Source organism: Mixophyes fleayi, chromosome 3, assembly GCF_038048845.1.
Source record: "Mixophyes fleayi isolate aMixFle1 chromosome 3, aMixFle1.hap1, whole genome shotgun sequence".
Classification (NCBI taxonomy): domain Eukaryota; kingdom Metazoa; phylum Chordata; class Amphibia; order Anura; family Limnodynastidae; genus Mixophyes; species Mixophyes fleayi.
In genome coordinates, this window is record NC_134404.1 from 204,471,524 (window position 1) to 204,491,531 (window position 20,008).

The 20,008-nt window shown below is 40.8% G+C and overlaps 1 protein-coding gene across 1 annotated transcript in view; it reads left to right on the plus strand.

Moving 5' to 3' along the window:
- RNF217 (ring finger protein 217) overlaps nt 1–20,008 on the plus strand; it is a 93,927-nt gene that overhangs the window by 53,841 nt on the left and 20,078 nt on the right. Inside the window, exons 2-3 of the mRNA XM_075203012.1 lie at nt 12,400–12,633; nt 14,405–14,569. Coding sequence (XP_075059113.1) covers nt 12,400–12,633; nt 14,405–14,569 — 399 coding nt within the window. The remainder of the gene's footprint in view (nt 1–12,399; nt 12,634–14,404; nt 14,570–20,008) is intronic.

A 20,008-nucleotide genomic window follows, 5' to 3' on the forward strand; every position in this document is an offset into this window, starting at 1 on the left:
TATAACACAGTGCTCTACGGCAAAAAGTATGTAGTTGGTTTGCTCTACATAACAGGATGCACAGTACATTGAAAAAATATATAATTTACATGTATGGTATGCTGAAAATCTGCATGCTTTTTGTGGCATAAAGTGAATATCTGACATGTGCCCAATGGGAAAAAGGATATACTTGGAGTGCTATCTAAAACAGTTAGGGCCTGAGTCATTAAGGAAAGCAAGGCAAAAAAAGGAGTAAATGTTCTCTGGGACAAACCATGTTACGATGCAAGGGGTGCAAATTAGTTTATTATTTTGCACATAAGTTAAATACTGGCTGTTTTTTCATCTAGCGCACAAATACTTGATAGCTTTATTTTTACACTGAAATGTAAAGTTGATATAGGAAATGCCCTATCCGAACTATAAATCTCTGTCCACATTTTAAATTTACCTCTCCCTCTAATGCAACATGGTTTTGCCCAGGTGCAAAGTTACTCCTTTTTATGCTTTACTCTCCTTAATGACTCAGCCTTTAAAGTTTAAATATATATTAAGGCAATGGATCCCAAACTTTCTCAGTTCGAGGCACCTTTAGGGTCTCCATAATTTTTTCAAGGCACCCCTAAGCCAAAGTATTTACCAAAAAGTCCTCTCCCTTGCTTACAAAAGACGCTGGCCGAGGCACCTGTGAGATCGCCGCAGCACCCCAGGGAGCACACAGTTTGGGAACCACTGTATTAAGGCATTGCCACTATTTCCTCTTTGCTTTGCGCAGCTATCCACTGGGGGTGTGTCTGGAGAAGGAGTTGCACATTAGATTAATCTTTATCGTATCGGGATATGTCTGTTTATTTGGGACATTTCAAGCTGGACTTTGGAATTACAAAATTGTTGGACATGGTTCAAGCATTTTTGGATTAAAAGCTGCTGACCAAGGAAGAAGAATTCTGATTGGTAAGTGTTTTGGGGGTTTCTTATTTTTAATAGATATATGTGGTATTAATGAGTGTGTGTATTGTTTTTATTGGGGTTTTATTATTTTTAATAAAATTTTGTGGTTTAAAACAGGGTGTGTTTTGGGGTTTTTAAAAAAAAAAATGTGGAACTACAGGTCTCAGCCAGCCCTGGGTGTCGGGGCATGTTGGCATTTGTGGTTCTCCAAGGGCCAGCATGCCCTGGCTGCCACGGGTATGCTGGTGCTTGTAGTTATACAAGCATCAGCATGCCCACACTGTTTATGGCTGTCTGGGACTTGTAGTTTCACAAAACAAAATGGTGTCCGTTTTTTGTTTTTTGTTTTTTTTACATTAACTTTTGCCGTTATTACCCTACACCCACCGCCCAGGGGTGTAGGAAGAGCCCTAGTGCTTTCATAACTGGGCTGGGTGTCCCTAGAAGGGGGGGCCCACTTGTATTTTTCAGCGGACCCCACTCTCTGGGGAATCCAGCCCAGCGCTGAACAGCCTGGGGTTGGTTTGTCATTATGGCAAGGGGACCCCTGCCACTCACCCTGGCTGGTTTGCCTAGTGCTGGTTATGTGAAAATCAGGGGGACTCCCACGCAATTTTTCCCCCCGATTTTCACGGAACCAGCAGTAGGCTTGCAGGTTAATAGTGCTCGGGCAGGGGGACCCCACACTTCTTTTTTTTTTTTAAGTTTTGACAGCTGCCGGACCTCCGGCTCTATAGACAGGGCAGTGTAACAGTGATGTGCTTACTAATCACGCAGGAAACACAGGAGCGTTAGCTATACACGGGAGTGTTTGACATCGCAGCAAATCGCCAGAGATGACCAACAATTTTTAAGATCGGAGTAAAAATCGCAGTTTAATACACCTGCCAACTTGGGGACTAAAATTGCGGGTTATCACCTGCGATTTGCTGTGATTTTAAAACGCTGAAAAAATCAGGCCTTGATACATTTACCCGTTGGACTTTGATAAAAAAATGTTTTAAAATAGTCCTTTCTTATGCAACAGCTTGCAGCCCTGACATCTCCGTGGTTGTGCTATGAGGTCTCATGTTTAGGCAGGATTTTGACATTTAAGATGATGCTCCTTCCAAAACTTTTGTACTTGTTCCATATGCTCCCGTTTAGTCTCCAGGCCAGGTTACTGACTAAATTAACGGCTGTCATGAAGACATGTGTTGAAGAAGAAACCACCATACAGCTATACAGCTTATCACCCTGTGGGAATCACAGTGGGGGGTGTGGCCCTGCCCATTCTGACGAATTACCGCAATGCAGTCTTATTGTCCCAGATGCACGACTGATCTCTTCTGCTGGGCCAGAGGCCCTGGGTGGCCCACTCTAACTAGGGATGCTTTGATGATGTGGGACCCTCTATGTAGTGGCACTGACAAATTCCCTCTTCCCACCGCCATTGTCTTATTAAAGGCAGCCGCTCATCGGATTCTGGATTTGAACCTCTCTCTGTGGTTATCCTGGGAGATTCTGTCCTGTTATCTCCTCTTTTACCCATCGGTGTGACCAATATCGGCTGCCTCCAAAATGATTTTTATAAATACCTTCAGATAAGACATTGGCTCTCATGCCTGTCATTAGGTTCCCACCCCCCAGCTTACTTTGCTAAAATTACAAGTGGCGGTAATCGTACCAGTATAACTTTCTGGTTATGCAATCTGACCTTCCAAAATCTAGGGTCCAGCTCCAGTTGGAGGTGGACCTTCATCTTGAGTTTTTCGGAAAATGTCTTTCAGAATTCCTTTAAAATGTCCCGTTATCTCAACCACTCAGAAATGTGGGTGAAACTCATGAACAGACTATATGTTACACAAGATGTCTCTCCCTGTCTCCATTATGTTGGTGTTCAGGGAAAGGGGATCTCTTCCACATTTTCTGGTCATGTCCTGCTGTTCAATCCGTCTGAACTGCTTTATTTGACTTGATTGGTAAGATCTTCTAATACTCTGCCTCCCACTCTGGAGGTGGCCCTTTTGCACCACTATCCACCCTCTATTTCACAATGTGACAGGTATGTGATGGGACACGTTCTGATAGCTGTTAGGGCAGCCATTGCCCAGTTCTGGAAGCAACCGCTACCTCCCACATTGAATAAAATTATTTCCAAAGTGCACTGCAGTTTTGAGATTGAGATGGTGGGGGTGACATATTCTAGAGCGGCGGTCTCACCATTGATTAAATGGAATAGTTGGCATGTCTGTATGACAGAGGGAGAGGGCACCTATTTTCCACCTGACCCACAGGTTGTCACTGCAAAGCTCTCTGGGTTGTAAGCACTTGCTTTCCAGGGGGTTAGGTTTGTGTCTTCCCACCCTTTCTCCTATGGCTCAGTCTCGTGCTCTAGCTAAACTAAGGGACTTTGAGGTGTTGATGTATTGCTACTACTTTGGTGTCATATCTTGGTATTCCCAGGCCAGGGATTAAGCTTATGTGATCTGCTATTGTGTTCTTTCTTGCTATGTACCCTCCTTTACTATCTACATTTATTTTTGTTCCCCATTTATTTATGATTTTTGTAAAACTTTTCAGTTACAAAAAAAAAAAGTTGCAGAAATGGTGGCGTTTTCCAGAAATCTGACAAGTAACAAGTCTAGAAAAAGCAAATTTATACAGATGTAAGCAGGGTGGACTGGGAAGCTCACCTTAGGGGAGAAAATAGCACAGAGAGGTAGAATGGGTCAAGAAGGATCTTCCTTCACATTTGCTTGAAATAAGATCGGTCTGACAGGTAATTTAAGCCTTCCTGTCTCAGATTTCTCACAACCATATATAAATTAGTCAGGCCTCAGGACAGTGGTCAATGATGAAGTGGCAAAAGCTAAACAAATGGTACACCCATTCTCTGTAATCCATGTGGCCAGGGAGGTCAATGTGGCAGCAGACTTTCTGGACAGGATCATGATACACCCATGGGAATGGGAACTGCTAGTCTGTGTTTGAGGGAGTGGACGTTGAAAGGGTAAATTTATGAAACAAGGGTGTCTCACAGGAGGTCATTAATACTTTCCCGACGGCCAGGAAGCCAACCACATCAGTATGCTATAAGGGGAAATGGAAAATATTTCTTTCTGGTACCTTGAGAAAGATATAAACCCAAGATTAGTAGAGAAAGCTTTGGTTTTAGATTTATTTATTTATTTTACAAGATGGGCTAGATTAAGCCTTCCTTTTGATCCGAATACTTTGATAGAGTACCCCAGTGAGGTACTCACTAAATTTCAGTTGCAATGCTACTGAGCTAGCAATACACCTACTAGGCATGCCATTGCCCATTAGAACAAACTAGTGGAGTGGTGTGTGGGAGCTCCATGCTTCCGAATAGTATTTAGTCTGATGGGGATTAGATATTACAACCCAATACACTTAATCAAATGTATAATACAATACAATGTGGCAACTCTAATGATCTACTATAGCTTTGTGAAATATTACCAATTCATATTTTGACTATTGAGCAATGACCTTAAATCTATCACAGAGCGTTTTCTGATGAGAATCGGGGTCACATTAAGCAGTATTAGAACTACACAATGTGGAAGCAATGACAACAGTTTTTACTCACATGCAGTTTAATGGTCACATACTGCCATTGTGAATGAAGCTGGAGTTCTATGTAAAACAATGCCACAAATAAAACACAAGCAGTTTTGAAGTATCAGAACCTGGAGAGGATTTATACAAAGACTCTGATGTCAGTCATGAAATGTTTTGATGAATGAAATATACTTCTTCAAATAGAATATGTTAACCACATGCAATTGTTATACTATTACATTGGATGTGAACAAACATATCAAGTAAAATAGCCAAACACAGACAACATATATATTTTATTGAAATAGAATAAACCAGTATAATTTTAGATCACCATTTAGTTGTTTAGAATCGTAAGAATTTTTACTGTAGAACGCATCACAGCGGCACATTATCAGTTGAGGGGAGAAACACTGGATACTCTTCAATGAGAAAAATCTGAGTTATTCAGTTATCAAGTTATTTCAGATGTCTGTGTAAAGAATAGATAGTGAATCAATTACTTTTGGATCTTTTGTTAGCTATCTGGTGAGTGTTTAAGTAATTATTTAAGATGACGCTTACAGGATCCGAACTCAATAATAAAGTAATATTGATACTGCAGGCTTTAGTTAGATGTGTCTCATAAATTATATTTAAAACATGCTATATAAGCTCAAAGCTGGAAATCCACCTTGGCTCCATCTCTTACCAAAATCATCAGCAAAGTACAACACAGCTATGAGATGGAAACCATAGAGTTTAACTTCACCTCAAGGGCTTCCTCACCCCTGGTTAAATGGTTCACATGGTACAAATTTTTCTTAGGGTACAGACCTGTGTCTGCCACCTAACTCTCCCATGCTGTATACCTCTCTGGAGGGTAGATGTCCTATTTTCAAAATGTATTTTTATGGTTGATTGGGTTTAATACGGCCAGTCTCCGACTCTTGCCCCCCTGTCTGTCTCCCTCCCCCTCTCCCTTGAAGTCTTTGTCTTATGTGTATTTGAATGTTTCTTGTGTTATTGTTTGTTTCTTTTTTGATTGTTTGTTTATGGGCAGTTCTGACTGATTTGTTGGATCTACATTATGCACTGCACTCTGTTGTAACTGCCATGTTTGTTACATATTCTTTTGCTAAAAACTTAATAAAAACCTTTTAAGTTAAAAAAACAAACAAACATGCTATATAACACATTTCAGCAATTCCACATAGGGTATATTAACAGCCAAAGCATCAGATTAAACTCCACGAATACATCAACCTTGACATTCAATACAAGTATAGGACAGTCACTGTAGATCTCTGCATTGGGCTTTTTGATTGACATTTTCCATTCTTGTACGCATACTTGTGTATTAATATTTAGTTTTTATCAAAGTTAAGATTTGAATGAATTCAATGAAAGTTATTACGTTTTAAATTTATCGGCGTATTCTAGTGTGCACCATATATAGGCAACTTATTTTTTCTTTTACTATTTTGTGATACATTAGTCAGGTTGCCATGGTATCAACTCGCCTAATATGTGATGAATAGCTTAACTTATTGATATAAACATTAAGGGGATTGTTGATACAAGGGAAATCCCTGCTTTGTCAGTGAATATATGTTTAGTGGCTACAGTACTCTCTTGATGGCCAGGTAAGCCACCACTTCAGTATGTTCTAAAAGGATCTGGTAAAGGTTTTCCTTCTAGTGTATTGAGAAAGATATTGACCCAATATTAATGCCTATTGCTTCAGTTTTAGATTATTGTTTTTTTCCTTTTCTAACAAAATGAGCTAGATTAAGCATTGGCACTTAAGTCTCTTAATTTTAAGGTTTCAAGACGAACTCCTTTCCAGAAGGGTATTTGACATGAGATACATTTCCATCTAGATTCCGCCAGGCAATTAAACCTAATAAACCCCAGATGAGATCTGTTGTAGCTTCCTGGGACCTGAGTCTTGTCCATACTGCTTTGACAGGTGGGTAAATCTCAAAGGAGGATTGGGGAGCTTTATGGTGCCAAGACTGGGTTTAAATATAGGCAAGGATAAAGGTGTTTTAAGCACTGATCCATGGTTATTTCCATAAGTGGTCTTTAAATTCAATATTAATCATGATCTGGTATTCCTTCCTTTTTCCCTAATCCCAAAAACTCTCAGCAAAGGGCTTTGCACTTAGATTTAATTAGATTGCGTGAAATCTTTATGACTAGAACCAAGTCACTTTTGACCTGTGAAGGGCAACAGGTGGCCCTCAGAGCCTTCACCTGTGGCCCCCCAGCTTCTTTGTGCTTTATTGTCAGATTTGTTTGTTACAGCTTGCAACACTAAATTAAAATGTCTGCTGATGTGTTATTACAAATAGGTGTCTCTTTCTTTGATTAAATATAATGTGTAAATTTATTACTGAGATTAAGAGTAAAGAATACCTCCCAACATTTGGGTATCCGGTATCAGGACAGGCTTGGTCACTGCCTCCTTCTCCCTTCTTCTCCAAGCGGCATTGGCATCCGTTCACCGCCGCTCTGATCATCAGTGAATGAGACCCAAATGTCCCACAAAGCTGTCTCAATTGGGATTGCGGGACAGGGCCTTCAATTTAGAACAGTTTGTAGGCCGTACCATGCAGCCCCCTAAGTATTTCAGGTTGTCTGTCACTACTTTAGATAGAAAATTTGTATTATTTCATTATGTACTTATAATAGACAGCCTCCATTGTGTTGATAAATCATATAAAGTCAAGGGAAAACGGTCTCCAGGTATTCCGAAAGCTTCTTCATGAGCAGAGAAAGCAGGATAGAGTTCCTGGCATGACTTTGTTAAACATATAAGCTTGACATATCCGCTCAGATTAAAAAAATAATAATAAATTGTAAATACTCCAACATGGGAGTGACTTTAACTGCCTAGTAATATATCCTGCCACGGCGGGATGGAATAGAAATGCAGTAATTTTTACCTTTATCCTCGAGTTTCTCCAAGGCTGTCTATAGCCTGCCATTTTTTGCACCTTATTGTTTTTTTTGGGTTTTTTTGTTATTAGTTTGGTATTTGCTTGTTATTTGGGGAATATCACTGAGAAAAAGTCAGAAGACACTGAAAGTCGCAGTAGGAAGCTTTACTTCCTGTGCACACTTTTTTTTTCCCGTTCAAACAAGCATGAGTATTAACCCTATAGTAGCAAGTAGAGGGACTTAAGGAAATACAACAGGCAATAATTGTTGCATTTATACAAATGTCCTCTTTGTAGAAAATAGTGGGAGGGGTTCTCAATCCCAGGATCCCTGCTATTTCCTGCAAATAGGAGCTGGATGGTACATGTAACCTCTGCTTCTCACAGCAGTTGTCTATTCTGTTCTATTAAATAGGACTTGAGGTTGAGTCCTACTGGCTTGTGAGCACACAGTATGCAACATTAATGGCATGAGCCCTGAGGGAAGGGGGATATCTCTGTTTGCTACATGGGGTTTGTGGTGGGGAAAGTGCTTAAAGATGTAGGGTTGTCCAAGAGTAAAGTAGAACAATGATAAAGTGGACTGAATTAAATAATCAGGATATTCTAAGATAGCCAGGACTGAGGGCTGTAATGTGTATTTCTACAACACACCACATTCCTGAAAACCGCTAGTGCATGACCAATGCATTGATTATACCTATATGGTTCTCATTCTACTTAGTATAATGCAGTGGTGCGCTACATGCAGCCCTCCGACCCTTCACTTGTGGCACTCGGCTCCTTCCTGGTTGTCAGATTTGTTTGTTAGAGTTTGTAACACTTGTTTAATATATATGCTGATATCCTATTATAGATAGGTGTCTCTTTCTTTGAGTAATTGTATTGTTTTAACTTATTACTGAGATTAATAGTGATGTGCTGCCATTATGAAGATTAGAGGGCAACTCCATGAGGCCCTCCATGTATTTCAGATTGCTCTTCACTGGTATAATGTATTGCATATACTAGACATAGCCATTTCATGGAATAGCAGCAACTATGTGGGATGCTTATTGCTTATGAAGTCAGCATGGAGAGAAAACTGCTTTATTATTTTAAGCATAGTTGCATGTTTTGTGATCCTTGCTCTGAAGTAACACCAGTGATGTAAAATGAAAGTGTGATTTAAACAACTTTCTGCAAAGTTTTACCTAACGTTTTGTTTTGATCAGGGCTGCCAAGAGGAATTCAGGGCCCGGGTACAACAAACTCATGGGGCCCCCCCATAGTTGAGTAAGCCCTAAAAATTTTTTGCGCCGCCTAACGGCGGCGCAAAAAACACGACGCGGGTTTGGTCATACATTCAGGGGCGTGTCAATGCGCCATTGGGGCGTGGCTAGCCTAACGACGGTGCAAAAATTTTCGGGAATGTGGTCATACATTTGGGGCCGTGGCAATGCACCGTTGGGCGCATAGCTAGCACATCAAAATCACTAGGTCCTGAATTCACCACAGCGTCACATATGTCCAAGCACTCCTGACTTTTAAGACATCCAGCACCACAGTGTAGTATACAAAGAATGCAGTGTGTACACAAACAGTTCAGTCTTGGCCTGCGCCCACTGGGCTCACCAAACATTGGCATTGTCCCTACTAGAATCACAACATTTCACACACTATGCTGCTCTGTCCTACCTGTTCTTCTCACTTTCTCCACCCGAGGCTGCTGGTTTCTTTAGTTGTGGCTTGCCTGGATCTTGGAATGTAGAAGGACCTATTTGGGAAAAAAATGGCTACATTTAGAAAATTTCAGTCAGACGCAGCGTTAAATCAATAGCACCCACGATTAATAATTAGGCCTTCCTCCAGCCCCAACATTAAAATAATAGAATTCACATGTAATAAATAAACCTATTTCCCGTCATGCAAACAGCCTAGCAATACCTATTTCCCGCAACCATCACTGCCATTAAATAATTCATAGTCACATTTAATAAATAGACCTCATCCTCCCCAAACTCACCTCCACATTCAATAGGCCCCAAATCACCCCATCTTAAATTAATAATCCCCACTATTAAATTGCCTCACCATCACCCTACAAACAAAATAGCGCCCATTAATTAGCCACCACCTACCGCACACACACTACATTGCAACAAGCCCCATCACAACTACACTGCGCCCTCCATGCTGCTTTCCCCCCTTTTTATTCACTCTGTGCCTCTTTGCCCCTTTTTTTTATAACTCTGTGCCTCTCTGCCGCTGTTTTCCTCCTCTGTGCCTCTCTGCCCCTGTTTTCCTCCTCTGTGCCTCTCTGCCCCTCTTTTCCTCCTCTGTGCCTCTCTGCCCCTCTTTTCCTCCTCTGTGCCTCTCTGCCCCTCTTTTCCTCCTCTGTGCCTCTCTGCCCCTCTTTTCCTCCTCTGTGCCTCTCTGCCCCTCTTTTCCTCCTCTGTGCCTCTCTTTTCCTCCTCTGTGCCTCTCTTTTCCTCCTCTGTGCCCCTCTTTTCCTCCTCTGTGCCCCTCTTTTCCTCCTCTGTGCCCCTCTTTTCCTCCTCTGTGCCCCTCTTTTCCTCCTCTGTGCCCCTCTTTTCCTCCTCGGTGCCCCTCTTTTCCTCCTCTGTGCCCCTCTTTTCCTCCTCTGTGCCCCTCTTTTCCTCCTCTGTGCCCCTCTTTTCCTCCTCTGTGCCCCTCTTTTCCTCCTCTGTGCCTCTCTTTTCCTCCTCTGTGCCTCTCTTTTCCTCCTCTGTGCCTCTCTTTTCCTCCTCTGTGCCTCTCTTTTCCTCCTCTGTGCCCCTCTTTTCCTCCTCTGTGCCCCTCTTTTCCTCCTCTGTGCCCCTCTTTTCCTCCTCTGTGCCCCTCTTTTCCTCCTCTGTGCCCCTCTTTTCCTCCTCTGTGCCCCTCTTTTCCTCCTCTGTGCCCCTCTTTTCCTCCTCTGTGCCCCTCTTTTCCTCCTCTGTGCCCCTCTTTTCCTCCTCTGTGCCTCTCTTTTCCTCCTCTGTGCCTCTCTTTTCCTCCTCTGTGCCTCTCTTTTCCTCCTCTGTGCCCCCTTTTCCTCCTCTGTGCCTCTCTTTTCCTCCTCTGTGCCCCTCTTTTCCTCCTCTGTGCCCCTCTTTTCCTCCTCTGTGCCCCTCTTTTCCTCCTCTGTGCCCCTCTTTTCCTCCTCTGTGCCTCTCTTTTCCTCCTCTGTGCCCCTCTTTTCCTCCTCTGTGCCTCTCTTTTCCTCCTCTGTGCCTCTCTTTTCCTCCCCTGTGCCTCTCTTTTCCTCCTCTGTGCCTCTCTTTTCCTCCTCTGTGCCTCTCTTTTCCTCCTCTGTCCCTCTCTTTTCCTCCTCTGTGCCTCTCAGTTTCTTTCCTTACCTTTTGTCAGCTTCTTTCTTTTCTTCTCTTCTCTTCTGTCTTCTCTTCTTTCTTCTTCTTTGGTCTTGTCAGGCTGCGGCGCTCCTCACTGACTGACTGCCGGGCGTGACTTGATGACGTCACGCCCGACAGTCAGTGTGAATGGAGAAGACAGGAGAGGAGGGACGCGGCGCCGCGGTCACGTGAGTATTGATTTTTTTTTTTTTTTTTTATTTCTTATAGCTCCCCCCACCAACGCCCCCCCCCCCCCTCCCCCTACCCCGCGGGAATTTTTTTTTTAAAAAAATAAAAATACGCAAAATACAAAAAAATAAAATAAAAAAAAAAATGACAAAAAATAGCAGCAAGGGCCCGGCCCGGGCCCCCTGGCATGGCCGGGCCCGGGTAAAATGTACCCGCTCCCCCCCCTCTCGGCGGCCCTGGTTTTGATGGAGGAACCATTTTTCTACATAGTAGGAAAGCACATCCTTGTACTTGACAATTTCAAATTGCTTATATACTGTAGAAAATAAACACAAAAAATCCTCACTTTTTATATAGTTTACAACATTCTATTCAGTGGTCAAAGTGGAAATTTAGAAGTGGGGGTATGGAAATTTAGAAGTGTCGGTATATAAAGATGGAATGGGATTGTAAGTGAATGGAATTTAAAAGTTTTACCATACTTGCCAACTTTTCCTCGTTGGCTTCAGGGAGATCCCGGGGGAGGTGGGCGTGCAGGGGCAGGGCTTGACTAATTGCATCATTTTGGCCCTGCCCCCTAAACGATTGTCCCAATTTTGGCCAATTACAGCAAGGGCGGAGCAAAAATACACAATATTTGCGTCATTAAGCCCCACCCCCACTACTTATCTATTGCGGGGGCAAGAGCCAGTAGGTTGCCCTGCTCTCCCGGGAGCCAGGGAGGTCTCCCTGAAATGCGGGAGTCACCCGAACATTCTAGGAGAGTAGGCAACTATGTGTTAAAGAAAAGCAGCTAATGAATCTCTAGAGACTGAAGTGTCTTTTACATTTCTGTCTCCATTACTGAAGTCATGTTGGCTTACCTGTCAGTCTTTGATTAAATCTTGGTCTCCATGAAAATGGCCACCTCCATAGGTATCAATGCATGGACATAGGACACAATTTCTGAACTGTGTCATCATGCCACAGATGGCGAAGCCAACTACGTCTTCTACTGGCTCAGCATCAGGGAGAATGCCAGACTCTTCAGGGAGTGAGGGAGATCACCCCTATTTCGGGGAGTCTTCCTGACATTCAGGGAGAGTTGGCAAGTATGAGTTTTACAATGAAGGTAGTAGGCGAAGTGGCGGTACGGCATACCACCTTATAAACCCCACACTTCGACCTCTGATTTTATGAATATATAAGCAAGGGGGCATTTCAACATAATAATCCCAGATATAACACACAGCAAACAGGTACTTTTATTCTTCTTACATGCTTCAAAAAGTGCAGTACATATTCTTTCAATGTTGTTTTTAAAATGTGGTATAACAAATTCTAAGCAATTAATGTTGGTTTACTGAATAAAACACTTGCATATCTTAGCATCTTTTTTTGTTTACATGTTTTGTATCTTAACATACATTTTGTTTTAGTACAGTCTGCTCACATCTTCCTTTTACTTATAGGTGCAGCTTGGACAAGTGGAGATAAAATGCCCAATAACTGAGTGCAATAAACACCTGGATGAATCCACAATCTTGTACAACCTGCCACATGATGACATCATCAAGTACAAGTACTTCCTGGAACTTAGCCGTATGGACTCCAGCACCAAACCCTGCCCGCAGTGCAAGCACTTTACAACCTTTAAGAGGAAGAACCACATTCCAACCACAACCAAATCCGAAAACAAGTTCAAAGTGAGCATGACAATGAGCCAATGACATTCAGATTAGTCATCCTGAAAGTAGGGCAAGGATTACTGTGGCATTAACAGCCATTTAATTTCGGTGAAAGTGCCCTAGAAATTATATAAACATGTTTAATTACAAGCAAAAATAGGTGTGAACGGGTTTTTATAGTTTTGTTGCTTCATGACGTTGGTATTAAAGATAAACAGGTCTGATTTTGAATCTCCTCCTATATTTGAGCACAACTGACCACATTCCCTTCAGGATTACCAGGGGATCACATTCATTTTTAGCATACCAATCTATTTGCTTACTGTAACTTGTTGGAAGGTTTAAATATCTAGAACAGTTGCATAACACAGTGTAAGTCAGAGTTCATTAATAAATGCACAGAATTGCTTCAACTCAGCTTTGCAATATTTATTGCTGTGTAACTATGAATATGTGTAGCAGCTTTTTCTATTTTTAGACTTGTGTAAAGGCTACTTGTGTTCAATTGTGCTAATACTTTGGATCATTCAAGTCCATTGTTCTGGTAACATAATGGATGGTTATGACAAATGGTAGTCAGATTCATTGTGTACATAGTGGGCCTGAGTCATTAAGGAGAGCAAAGCAAAAAAAAAAAAACGAAGTAACTTTACACTTTGGCAAAACTATGTTGCATTGAAGGGGGAGGTAAATTTAAAATGTGGGGACAGATTTATATTTGGGGTAGGGCATGTCCTAGATCAACTTTAAAGGTCAGTGTAAAAATAAAATGATCAAGTATTTATGTGTTATACGACAAAAAAAGACAGTATTCCCATGTGCAAAATAATAAGCTAATTAGTACCCCTTGCATTGTAACATGGTTTGTCCAGGCTCAAATTTTTTCCTTTTGCCTTGTTCTCCTTAATGATTCAGGCCCAGTATGTTTAATGGTCTATGGGAGCTGCAATGCATTTTAGTAGTTGGAGCTTCCAGACCAAGTGCACGGATGTCTGACCTCTAGAAAAAAAACAACTCATCAGTCCAGTATTAGATAGAAATGTTTTAATTTACTATTATTAATATTTATATGGCTCTGGCATATCCTGCAGCTCTTTACAACTGGAAGCAAAAACATGGTAATAAAACAAACTGTGTATTACCAAACAGACAAAGTGTATAGGAAAATAGGAGTTTGATATATGAGGTTAATTGCCACAGATTGCATATTGGGTCAGCTTGATTGTGATGGGAAAAGTGCTTAGTGGGGCTATATGATTGTCACACAACAATGTTGGTTGTCTGTTTCCTGTATAGTCATTCATTCCTAGTCATTCAGCTGGTAACTGGGATTTGTTTTTTCCCCCAAAACGGTATCCTATATGATAATATATTTGGAATGGAGAGACAATGGCATCAATTTTTCTCTGCCATTAACAACATTGGCCAATCTGTGCAGTCACTGGTCTGCAGGGAACATCGGTTCCTTCATTTGTTTGATCAACCCGCCCACCTAACCTGTATCTGCCCAATTTTGTCATAACCTGCCTGGCCATATTAAACACAGATCTAGTCGTTTGGTGATTAACCATCTCAACTCTATTCTGCTGACTCCTGACAGGAAGGAACAGTAATTATGTTACTGTTAAACCATGATATCATCACACTGTGCAAAAGAAAAATATAATTACTGTTTCTTAACATATATCTTATGTGGTGCTCATGTTCACCCAAATGAAATGCACACCATAATTTATAGTATAATATATAATACATAATATTTTTTTTTTTTTCATTTTGCTGCTGGCAGATTCAGTGCCCATCTTGCCAATTTGTATGGTGTTTTAAGTGCCATTCTCCCTGGCATGAAGGCGTTAACTGTAGAGAGTACAAGAGAGGAGACAAGCTTTTGCGTCACTGGGCCAATGAGATTGAACATGGACAGAGAAATGCCCAGAAATGTCCAAGATGCAAGGTGAGCTTTTCTGGTTGTTTACAAGTACTAAAAAGGTGCACACAACTACAGTAGCTGATGTATTTTTTGGAGATATGCCATGCACATGGGTAAGTTGAATACTATATTTTTAATATTTATTATTTGTTACCATATTTTTATGCAATGCCAGCATAATCTACAGCATTTGGGAACAAACACAGTAATAAAACAAGACTGGGTGTTAATAAGCAAAGAGGTACAGTAACAGGGCCCTGGTCATAAGCTCACAATCTATAGGATAGAAACCTGTTCTGCGCTAGAATGCACAACACAAATTCCAACTCCACATTTCATGTCAGAAATAATAAATACGCACACTAAAGTATAATATGTAATATATGCCTCTATTGGCAGAGACCTATTATCAGAGCACTTGTGCTGTTATATGTAATGGATGTCAGCGGCGTTTGTGGTAGATGTTAAACCACAAAAGCTTTTAGACTTAACCAATTTGTTGGTTTTATTTCAGAATTGGTTGCAAGCGCTGATATATACATATATACAGTTGCCCTCAGCTTATATTGTGGGCAATGTCAGAGAACAGGTTGCTTATATATATATATTTGTGCCTCCACTATATATATATATATATATATATATATATATATATATATATATATATATATATATGTATATGCATTCCCTCTGCATCAGCCTCTGTCTTCTTCTGCTCCTCATCCTTCTCCTTTTGAATATTTCTGGGTTTTTTTGTTTTTTTTTTACTTGTTTTCATACTTGTGAACTAGCAACTTCCTATTGGTGAGGATGGCATGACAAAAAGTCTAGGGCTGCTACATTATTATTTTTTAACACAGTTAAGTGGGATCACGTTAAAGGTTTACATTTTTAATTTTGGAACTGTTATTGTTCAAAGTAATGCAGAGTTAGAGAAAATAAAATGTATTCGATACCTTTATTCTGTGCCCCACGTCTCCACTCAAAGTAGCTTTCTTTCCTGCCTAGTCCTGAACCACCTCCCTACCAAATAATGGTGGTTATACTTGTGTTGCACAAATTGGGTTGGATTTTTTTTGTAACATAACACCCTATAGGCTCCCATCTAAATAAGAGATATGCCACAGGACGCTGCTTTAGTCAGTAATTACTAAAAACAATTGCTTCCCAAACAGTAAATACAAGAAAAAAAGACCTTCAGTGCAAACTTTCTCTCTAATTCAAACAGAATCACAATAACAATGAAAGCATACAAAAATATTAATAATTTCATGAAAACTAATTGTAAATTTATTAAAACAAGAATCTCCAGTTAAAAGTACGCTAGAAGTCACACAGTCCTATATTAGGAACAATACGTTCATAAGTAATGTAGTCCTTTAACATGCACAAGATCAGATCCTGAGCCATAGAATAGAATAACACAGCAGCCACTTTTATTATTTTCAGTGGTGTCCTGATATTCCAATTCCAATGTGCAAATGCAAGAATATGATCGATATAGTGATTAATCATCCGACGTGTATTCAAACTCTGTGCTTAAAAGTAATATTCCACGGCCCACTGAAACACATGTGACACGCAAATGTCACTTCCTGGTCTGTGAGCACTTCTAGATTAAATATTATTCCAGTGCCCCAGCAAATGCCTTTGATGGCAGGTGCTTCCCTGATGCATTTCGTCCAGTGATGGACTTATGATGCCCATCACACAGATGGTAGCTTGAACATTTTTACCTTCCTGAGTACCAGAGGAAAGAAGTAGATCACTTGGTTAGGGCTCTCATCATTTTAAAATAGAAAATCCCAAACTTCTTTTTGGGTGCTAAATAAAGGAACCTTTAGCACATATGTGTTAATTTAGGTGCATCAGGGATTTAAATGTTGGAAAACTAAACATTGCGGGTTAATGACTTCTACAGTTGAGCTTGATGGACAATCTAAATAACTATGTAAGAAGCTCTCTAATTGATAATTTGTAGAGACAGAAACTTGTATTTCGTGCCAAATTGTTATATGTAAACTACCAATACAAGTATGGTAGTACAGACAATAAAACGAGGGCCTTAGGATTGTCAATATCCTTTCCTGAGACTCGAATACATGTGCATTAAAACGATGCATTTAACGCATATTCTCAAACCTGCTAAACACACTTTAGCACTGATGGCACAACCTGTACACACACACACTTTCTCTTGTTACTCAGTCAGGTTCGACATTGCCTGTAGTGCTCATGAGGGTTGTCACTTTGTGCACTATGCTATAGGGAGGCATTCAGTACATGATTTGAACACTATGTTAAAAGTAAGGGCAAAGTACAAGGATTGTCTTCACTTAAAACAAGCAGTGTTTCAATGCCGTGTCTGCAGGGCTTTATATTGAAGAGCAGCTTCTGTGTTTAGTTTAATTTCGTCTGAGGATAAGGCTTCATATAATGGGACTCAGAACCACAAACAACCCACCCACAGACTTCATTTAGATTGCTATGAATAACTATTTGTATGTAAGCATATTTAGCTTTCTGCACTGGGTCAGTGGTAAGCAGAGCCGTAACGACGGCGGTGCGACCGCCCAGGGCGCAAGCCCAAGGGGGCGCAGCCGCCCGTTACCTGCCTCTGTGCCCAGAAGAAACCACGCTCTAATTCAAGCAACAATTCATTCAGGGCATCAGAAGCAGTTCGGTGGAAAGCAGGAAGTTCGGCATTTGGAACGCATTCCGAACTTCCTGTTTTCGGTGGAACGCACATGCGTTCCACTGCTTCTGATGCCATGAATGAATTGTAACCTCCCGGATACACAACTTACTCACAATTCCCGTATACACAACTTACCAAAGTGTCCCCTGTATATCCCGCACGGTAAGGTTGTGACTTTTGTAGATCTTTGTTACAGATATTACAGTGATAGGAAACGGAGGGTAGTGGAGGGAGCTGTATGTGCCTGGGATCTCCCCTCCAGACAGGATTTAGTGAGCAAAATATGAAGTTGCACTGACTTTCTTATAGAGGATTTGTCTCTAATGCTTGCTACTGATAGTAAATGTAGAATTTAGCAGATTATATACATCCAATATGATTCAGATTGTTTTGGTGAAAGGGAAAGTTGATTTCCACCTCTATAAAAATCATGTATTCTCCCCTATAAAATATCCTGTTTTTGCTTCTGTCAGTACCTTTTTGATTAAGATCTCTCATGAGACAATGTCCTTTGATTTTCCATCTGTCTTCTAATATCAATAATTTGGTTTGTACTTTAATATAGAACCAGTGCCATATATCTATATAGATATAAATATATATACATGCATTTAGCTTTTCATGCATTTGCAAATATGTGTAACAGAATTTTTTCAGTAAAGTGCCAACTACACCCCCACATTAGGCTGGCCACACCCACTCAGCAAATGTCACGCCCACTTAGATGGGGGGCGCCGGTGCCCTGTCTCGCCCCGGGGCACTAAAATGTCTAGTTACGGCACTGGTGGTAAGCTAATGCTTTGAAATGTATGGACATACTTTGCCTGCTTGTTTTCCTTTCAGTTGAGCTGCTGTCACTAGACTGTTTATCTAGGGCAGATATGTCACAACCTTACACATCAAACAGGGTAAAAGGTAATAGGTGAGAAGCTCTCTTTATTCTCTTTTGTTAGCGAGATTAGTTTGGAGCTGTATTTACAGGCATGTCACTGAGACATTAATAATTTACGTCTATTGAAGCAAAAGCCTGTTTTGTAACCAGAGTTTATTTAACGGGAACAATCTCATGCTAAAGAGAACACACAATAGTGACCACATCTCATTTTTCAATAGTCCATTAACATTGGAAACCACTTCCCACCTGGGCACAAAAGTGAGATATAGAAGTGTACCTGTCTATTGTAATCGCTTACTTGTCGCTAAACTGGCTGCTGTGGTTTTCTTTTACTACGATGTGCTCTCCATATGTGCTCTGTTTGGTTTTCCAGGGCAGGGCTGACAACAGCCAAGGATTGCTGGGCTAAAGCTTTTGTTTCAGCAACACCTTTGAGGTGACAGAAATAAAATATATTTAAAGTATGACTTTCCTAAGGTAAAAGTAGTAGCTTCATGGTCATGTGATTAGAGCAGCTGGGGAGCCACCATATGGAAGTCTTGTGTAATCCTGAACAGACTTTGAAAAGCATTAGAATTAGAGATGGTCACTGACCCCCGTGTTTTGGTTTTGGATTCGGTTTTGGATCTGGATTACCGTTGTGTTTTGGTTTTGGTTTTGGTTTTGCAAAACCGCCATTGCGTGTTTTGGTTTTGGTTTTGGTTTTGTTTGGTTTTGTTTTGCAATTTGTTATAAAAATTACATTTATTGGTGCTAAAATAACATAATTTAGGTATTATTTTGTAGCTACATTATTATTAACCTCAGTAACACTAATTTCCAGTCATTTTTTATTCAATTTTGAACACCTCCTATGTCACAATATGATTTTCATACACTTGAAAAGAAAAATTGCTGCAGTTCTTGCCAGTGATAACAAAAAGGCCATTGTCATGCCTGGGCATAAGACCAAAAATCCACTCTTAAGTGTGGAATTATTTTTACACGAATCCTGGCAAGAGTTGTCTATCCATTTGTAGCATTTTGAAAGCCACACTCAGTAGAGGTAGGGACCTTAACCATCTGGGATCCTCATCCATGTTTCGTCATTTTTCAGCGAGTTATTGGAAAACTGTTGGGAAAATCAGAAACTTCGGTTAAAAAAAAAATAACAACAAGCATTCCAGCATAATCTACCTCCCTTCTCTCATCTACATCCCAGCACCTGCAGTCTTCCCCCCCAACAATTGGCAGTTAAACAATCCTCTGCAAGAGGAAGCAAGAATGAAACCTGTCACCCAGTCGCAAAGCGGATCACAGACGCCCTGGGTACTATGCTAGTGTTAGATCTGCGTCCAATGTTCACTATTAATACAGTTGGTTTAAGACATTTAATTGAGGTGTTATGTCCCTGTTAGCAAATGTCATCACTATACCATTTTACTAGAAAAGCTAATTCTCTCCTGTACCGAAAGTTTACTAAAAATGTCATTATTGGGTGACAAAATGGTATTCTACCCACTGTACACTTAACCACAGATATGTGTACAAGCGTAACTGGGCAAACAAAATATTATATGATTGTGAAAGCCCACTGGGTTGGTCATTCGCCTTCCCCAGCATGGACAGCAGCAGCATGTACCCAGGTACATCACATTTTTGAGAAGTAGGCTACTCTGTGTATCAGCAGCTTCACTAAGAGGCATACAGCTGACAAACTGTTCCAAAAACTAAGGGATGTCATTGAAAGATGGCTAATCCTGCTTGGAGTCTCCTGAGGATATGTCATTTCTGATTACGACCCCAATATTGGTCCAGCATTACAGCGGGGCTGAATTCCATCACATTTCCTGTTTTGCACACACTATCAACTTGGTGTTACAGAACTTTT